The 7,560-nt window shown below is 54.2% G+C and overlaps 1 protein-coding gene across 1 annotated transcript in view; it reads right to left on the bottom strand.

Moving 5' to 3' along the window:
- Window positions 1-3,280: 3,280 nt before the first annotated feature.
- RMDN3 (regulator of microtubule dynamics 3) overlaps window positions 3,281-7,560 on the bottom strand; it is a gene marked incomplete at its 5' end in the record, with an annotated part of 24,481 nt that continues 20,201 nt past the window's right edge. Inside the window, 3 exons of the mRNA XM_010134208.1 lie at window positions 3,281-3,325; window positions 4,828-4,908; window positions 7,140-7,193. Coding sequence (XP_010132510.1) covers window positions 3,281-3,325; window positions 4,828-4,908; window positions 7,140-7,193 — 180 coding nt within the window. The remainder of the gene's footprint in view (window positions 3,326-4,827; window positions 4,909-7,139; window positions 7,194-7,560) is intronic.

The raw sequence follows: 7,560 nt of genomic DNA, 5'->3' as shown, positions 1-7,560 counted from the left end.
TGCTGTTGCTGCAGGAGAACAGAACCGCCGGCACTGCTGGCAGGGCAGAGGGTTGGTGCTGCAGCCTGGCCTCAGCTCCACGTCGACCTGCCAGCCGGGCCATCAGAACCCAGCCCCCTCCCTTGGTCACAACACACCAGGAAAGGGAAAACCAACCCCAGAAAGGTTCTTCTGATCGTTACGGCACAAATTCCCAGAGATCAGACTGGAAACGGCAAAACGCAGCTTTTTTTCTGCGCTTGAGAGGATCTGCTGGTTCTGTCATGCCTTTTGCTGTGGTCTCAGAGACACGTTTTCGAGGTTCCAGCAGACAGGGCAGGTGAGGAAGAACAACCCTCCAGACAGAACCCCCCACCCCGGCTCTGCAGGCGGGGCTCGGGGAGACCTGTGCTGTCTGGAGCCCAGGCCAGCCCTTCCGAGAGCCCCAGGCACGGGACAGGACCTCACACACAAGGGTACGGGGAGCGACACGCTCTTTGGGGCCAAAACTGGGCTCTATTTTTCTGAAAATGTACAGAAGCGACGCTGGGGATCACCGCAGGGGGAACACAAGAGCATTTACCGAGGGTCTGAAATCAAGTGAATGGGAGCTGAAGGGTTGTACCCGTGTGAAATCATCTGGGACTGAGCAAAGCAGCAGAACTGCCACCAGTTGGACCCCCCTCTCCTCCAGGGAAGCAGGTTACGTTATTGTCACCCAGACAGAAAGGTGCTGGTCACAGCCCACACGCCTCCACGCCCTCTGCCCCCTGAAGAACACGACTTCAGCTCCACCGCTCGGAGCAGGGGGCTGGGAGAGGTGTCTGAGCAGGCAGCTCAGCCTGGACCCAGAGCTGGCTCCTCACCGGACTGTCACCAGCAGCTGCTTGGCGGGAGAGGTGCTGCCCACCTCTGCTGCCACGCCAACAGCTTGCTTCCCTCCTACATCCCCCCCAAAGACCTAACCTGACTGGGAGGGAACACTCAGACCAAACCCAGCAGGATCCCGAGCAGCAGGGAAAAGGAACTGCAAATCGGGCAACAAACCCCTTGTAGTTTTGAAACAGCCACCCCCAAAAATCAAAGAATTTAAACCTGTGGGAAGAGTGAAAGTTCTCTCCAGAAGAGACATGACCCGAAGACTCAACAGTTTCTGTCCTGACAAACGGACCCACAAGCAAAGGCGTGGAGGAGTCTGCGAGCGAGGGAAGCGACGGGCTCTTGGCGGTGTGAGCGGTTCCTCATCATGCTCTTCCCATCGCACAGGCTGAAAACATCGACTCTGGAAGGCAGCGACCCCCGAGCAGCAAACACTGCGGGTCAGCAGCCCCCCGGACCGGCTGGCAGGGGAAGGCAGCGCGAGCCCCGCTGACAAGCCCCTGCTTTGAGAGCTCTTACCATTCCTCTCCAGAAAACCCCTGCGAATCCCCCAAGAAGGAATCAAGCTGCCGATCACCATCCCCTGGAAATCACTGCTGCAGATTTCCCAGCTTGGCTCAGGCAGTCGAAAAAAAACAGTGGAAAAACTTGTGCAGATATTTAAAGATGGGATGTTTAGAAGAAGAAAACAGTCACTTGCTGGGAACAAACCAAGACGGGTTCGCAGCAAGTGAGAAGGCGGCTTCGTGCCCCACTGAGGCACTCGGAGCAAACGCTACGTACAAAACACCCCATGGTCCCGGATCAGGGGCGTGAGGGCGCTCCCCCAGCACCCCGGGGACAGCCGCAGCCTGCCAGGGGCAGACCTCCCTTCAGAGGAATCACTTCTCAGCCTCTCAGCACACACAGCTCGGTGCCCGCTTGCCTCATCTCAGGAGATGAGCTTCAGCACCAAAACTTGAGATTTTAATTTGGGAAAAGAAAAGAAAAAAGCTGAAAGGTGCCCAATCTATAAACCGGGAGGTTTTAAAGCTCAAGTTTGCTACACATTCCTGTTCAGTGTTATTTTCATGAGGTAAAACCCGTCCCTCTAACACCCTGGTGTGTCGGGTGACTTGGACCTTTTTACCTAACACCCCAAGACAGACATAACGCAGGATGGAACCCAGGCGGCCCCTCTGCATTCTGGAGGGACAAACGCTGCTCAGACAGGGCCCAGGGAAGGGTTGGAGGCAGCTGGTGTGTCAGTGCCCAGCATGTTCCCTCCGCTCAGCACCCAGGGGCTGCCGGAGCAAACGCCAGTCACTCCTCAGGAGTGGGGAACAGGCAGGACACCACTGCAGGGAGGCACCAGCTTCGCCACGTTCCTGTTCCCGTAACCAGCGTCTCCGCGGTACACAACCACCTTTCAAACTGCGCTGCTCCACCTAAACCACAGCTGCCCAGTTTAGGGGGACACGAGGAGTTCTCACCTCATGGGAGTGAAGGGAGCAGGGAGGGAGTCCAACAGTTCTCCCAGTCGGGAGTAATAAGGTGGTGAAGATCCACACTCCTCAAAGACAGATTTGTGTTGTGAAGGAAACGCCCCGGTCCCTGCGGAACCTCCCTACAGCAAGCAGAGCTGGTTTCCCCAGTGGAAAACCAGAACGGTAGTTCGGTTGGGAAGGAGCAGCAAGAGTCTTCTGGACACCACCATCAAGTTTGTCACAGCAAGGAAGAATGGGCTGAAAAATCCCTTATTTTGAGTCCTTGCTCTCCCCTGGTTCTGCACCCGTAGGAACCGACAGGCTGCGAGCAGTGGGAACGTCCCGCTGCCTCCAGTGCATCACTCCAGTAACAACCAGCAGCCCTGACCACCCAGCACAGGGGCATGAAATCTTATCTCACCTGAACACCTACCAAAGGTATGTCATCAGTTATTCCACTGACTCAGTTAATAATTTTTATTAAGTAAAGGGAAAAGAGTTAATCTGCAAACCAGCTCTGGCAGCAGACGTCCCCGGGACGGGGTGGAGGATCCCTGGGGGGGCTGGGGGACAGGTCCAGCCCATGACACAAATATTCAGGTGTGTGTGTGTCTCTATCACAAAGGAGGTACCTCAGATCCAGATACAACCACGGATATTTTATATCACAAATTCCACCTCTACATCCCCACGTTTTTAGGAATTGGACATTTTTAGGAATGTTAAAATCAAACCTATGCAGTGCCGCAGGAAGGAACATCGTACAGAACTGCATCCGATTGAATCCCACCACGATCCTTCCCGGGTGCTGTGAGGCTGCTGCCAGGTTTTCCTGTGAGCTCGGGCGGCTTCTCCAGGAGGCGCGACGGAAGCTGCCGGGATCACGAAGCCCCTTGCCGTGGAACTGCTCTGTCGGGGCAGCTTTGGGCGGAATGAGCCTCCCCTCGTTACTCCTCTCAGACCGACTGCATCTCTTCGAGGTCTCTCTCGCTTTCTGCATCCTGGGAATGCCGTACGAGAGCTGATGAATGCACAGCTTAATTGGAACCATCCCAACCCAGCCTCCCTTCTCCAGCCCCACAGCAGGGTTTAGGCACACCCCAGCCTGGCATTTTTCCTCCAAATGCTTCCCCCTGCCCCAACTCTACTGCCTTTGAAGCCTACTTATGTTTTCCAAGAATCAAAGAGAGTTTCTCCTGTTTCCCTGTGAGAGATAAGAGCTGGCTCCCAAAGCTCCGCTCCCCCAGCCAGGATAAACGCCCCTGGCTTTGCTCCTCAGCGAGGGAAGGTGTTTGACTGACACTGCAAAGCCCTAACGAACCCCTAAGCTCTGGCTTCCTCGCTCGTCCCACCACTCTTTCGCAGCAGGAGGGAGAACTCACTGTCGGTGACTCCTCTGCCTGTCGCTCTCCTGGTCTTTGCTGACAATCTCAATGCTTCTCTTACTAAACTCTTCTCCCTCCAACACGTATTTCTTCTCCTTTTGGACAAAATCCTCCTCTATTTACAGACTCTTCACTCTAACTCTGTCTGGAGAGATTTCCAGCCGGCGTACCGTGAGGAAGCTCCTCATCAGGCAGAGGCAGGATGCTGCAGGCCAGCAGCTCATTGCCAGGTGCCTCACCAGGATCTCTTGCATCATCCTGGTTTGAGTCGTAGCACAAAACCTTTGCTACAGCCACCTAAAACCTAATTATGGCCTTAAAAAGAGTGGGATGAAGCATTTCACGCATATTTCTAGAATTCTGCCTTCCACCCCGACCGTTTGTTCTGCCAGACTAAGGCTGAAGCTGGAAGAGCTGGAGGACCTTGCTTACGTCACTGCACCCGCGTTTCTCATGACGATACAAATACCATCAGGCTCCTATTAAAAGCTGGTGTGTTTTTATTCAGCCTCCAACTGGCTGTAATCCGAGGGCACGTTCTGAACAGTTCCTGCTTAACAGGAAAAGTGCAAAGGAAAAGGAAAGTGCAAAAGGGCTCCCGGCTGGGGACCAGCGCCAGTTCTAAAACACAGCACAGCCTGCACTCCAAACCCCTGAAAAATCCATAAAAGAGCTGAAATAGCCTGGAAATTATATTTAAAAAAAATGCTGGGCAGCACAGGCCAAGTCTGGAACGGCTCGCACAACAGCTCCAGTCTGGGAGTCCGGGGGAGCCCCTGGGGGACTTCGCAGCCAACAGCCTCCCAAGAGTTAAACGTCGGCAGCAACTCCAAGCCACCCAGGTACTGAGGAGAGCAGAGTGCTCCAGCCCAGCACAGCCCCACAGCGTAAGGACGGGGCGAGCTGGGCTCTGAGCCCCAGCAGACACACCCTCCACTTCTACGTATTTTCCACTACGTCACCGAAACGCTTTGGGCGTTGGGATAACAATCCCCAGAGGAGAGAAGAGCCCAGAAGGAACCAGGCATGTCAGACCCTGGGCTTACAGCTGAAACACCTTCCAGCACACCGTGTGATCTCTGTAACTATGTGACCTGCCCATCACCAGCGTGCGGTACCTCTTTGGTAGCAGCTGGCAGCTCGGAAGCCAGGTTCATCCAGAGAAGAGCTGCAGAGGTGTTCCCCAGGTCCCTGTAACACTGTGCAGAGAAAACAACAACATGGAAGAGTCAGACGGGGAAAAAACAGGCAGCAAGTGTAACTGAGCAGTTCCAGACCCTGGTTACAGATAAAGAGAGCTATTTCTGCCTCGTATCGCAACTCTTCCCTCATTCCCAAAGCCCTGTAACCACCAGCCCATCACGGGAGGCTAGAGGTCCCTTTGGGGTTGGTTGGTTTGTTCTGGGCAAGGAGACTGGTTTTGTGGCTGGAGATTTTAAGGTGTCCCTGTGATTCTCACCAATTTCAAAGCTCTGGTTTTATTTCCACTTAGCCACTCTTCCTCACGCCCCTTTCCCCAGACTGAGCCTCTGCACCATCCTCTACCGAAGCCCATGTTCCCTCGGCTGTTAAAAATGAGGCTGGGCTGCGAGCCCCGTCACACCTCACGTTTACAGGTCTGAGGTCTCACAGTACGTGTGTGTGAAATAGCCTTCCCTGCGAGCTCTCTCCAACAGCCCCGAGCCCGTGTCATCCACCGCGGGACAGGAAGGGGTTTGGTGCCTGGAGAGTCCCAGAGACTATCAAATCTGTGCGGGAAAAGGATGTGGTTGCTAAACCCCCACAGCAATGGGGTTCATCACGGAGGAAGCTGCTGGGAAAAGCCAGCGCTCAGTTCGGGTAAGGACCGCAGAGAAACTCCTGCAGGGCTCTTGCTTCAGCCTGAAATGTCACTGCTCAGTATGTGCGTGTGTATTTTGGTGATTTTCCTGCGCTGTGGGATGGTTCTGGCAGAGAACTGCCTGTTCTGTGAGCGCTGTCAAACTCCTGCATCTGCCGAGTTCAAAATAGACGGAGTCATGGGCTGCCTCCAAAACCCCCGTCCTGCCCGTCAGTCAGACGCGCCAGGAGAGGACGGCTGCACGACACAACCCTCTGGAGTCTGACCCGTCCGAGCACTGCTTCCTTCAAAGGAACGAGACACCAGCTGCACTCTTTACATGTGGTGATCAAGGTGTGATCCAAAGTGACAGAGCCTGGGTCAAGAAAAAAACCACCCCAAACAGTACAAGCAGAGCTCTGGACCTCCACGCTGGCCTGTGTTCAGAGTGTTTCTGAAGCTCTGTCACATCTCCAGACAGGTGGTGACCAACTAGCCCCACGAAAAGACATTTGCCCATGTGGATGACACACCGAGAAACCCAAGATTTTTTATCAGCCCTAAAAATCTCTTCAGGCGAAGACCTGCAAGGATTTCCAGCTTCACTGGAGCGAAGTTCGAAATGCCCCTTTCTTTCCCCTAGACAGGAGGCTTAGGGGTGATTTGGAATCCCCAGGAACGCTGGCTGTATTGACAAGCAGGGAGAGAAGCCATTCAGAGCACGTCCACTGTGGTACCCACGCGGGCTGAAACAAGAGCCCGGCTGCATCACCACCCCGTAGCTGTTCTCCCCGGCTGACTGGTGACTGAACACACAGGGTGCTGCGACACCCCAGAGACAACACCCAGCGGCTGCGAAGACCTCTGCACCTTTCGCTGGGTTTTCCTCCTCTAGCACCTTCGTTTTCCTTTAACGAGAGGCTTCTTGTAAACGAACTCTGCACCCGGGTGCCTGCAGAAAGGTTCCCCCAGGGCAGGCAGACCCCGCGCCTCACGCCTGCCCTGCCGAAACTCCCACTCTGGGAATTCAGGAATTTCAGAGAACAACTGCAGCCACCCTGTGCTACGCCCACTCCGGCTGATATTTCCAAAGCTATCTGGGCTTTAAATATCTCTAGACTCTCAGTGGAGGTTGCAGGAATTAAGCAGCAATTTTAACTTCTGAGCATTCAAAACCAATTATTCCCTCAATGCAAACAGAAAGATCTCTGAGCTCCGGCTCCAGGGGGATTTACTCACCGCTCAGGACTCCCACCTGTCTGTACTGCTAAAATAGCAACATACTTTATCCTGTACTTTCCCCCACAGTTCTTCCTGTACACAGCACAAATCCACAGCGTGCTGGGATCACACCTGCAGCCTGGGGCTTCGAGCTCCCAGTGCCGCGTTACCCAGAACTTGCTCTGTTAAAAACTGAGAAGGATGGAGGTGGCTCAAAGGCAAAATGCTCGGATTTCCAGTGCCTCTGCACGGGGTGATTTGGCCCTTCTTAGAACCGTTATCATCTTATAAACCCTGGCTTCTGCGAGGGGGAATTACCGTTTTTAATGTAAATATTTTCATCCTGGGAACACAAGAGTGAACTAAAGGAAGCCCCGAGCGGCCGCTCACCTTGGCGATGTACACTCTTCCTGCTTTGGAAAAGCCCGGGCTCAGTTCCTCGACCTGCAAAGAGCAGAGGGGAGGGTGGGACATGCACAGGACACAGCTAATCCTCTGCCTCTTCAAACCAATCACCAAATCGATTGCTGAGCAGTGGGGCAGCCGCTGGGTGAGGGGACAGATAGCGTCCAGAGGGACCTCGTTGTGTCCCTTTGAAATTCCCTCATATTCGACCAAAGCAAAACCCCAGAAAGACACACGGTCCCGTTTCAAACCACAGCTCAAACTTACCAATAAAAGTGACGAGCTGCTTTTCTCACTCATGAAAAGGAACCAGCGCTGCCTCAAACTCATCTCTGAGATGATCCACCCACTTCGGCCAAGAAGAACATTGCCTCGGGCAGACCCCCATCACAAACCTCCCTCTCCA

Source organism: Buceros rhinoceros, unplaced genomic scaffold, assembly GCF_000710305.1.
Source record: "Buceros rhinoceros silvestris isolate BGI_N320 unplaced genomic scaffold, ASM71030v1 scaffold15994, whole genome shotgun sequence".
In the NCBI taxonomy this organism is placed as follows: Eukaryota; Metazoa; Chordata; class Aves; order Bucerotiformes; family Bucerotidae; genus Buceros; species Buceros rhinoceros.
The sequence above is the reverse complement of the archived record's forward strand: the minus strand, read 5'-3'. Positions and strand labels throughout refer to the sequence as shown.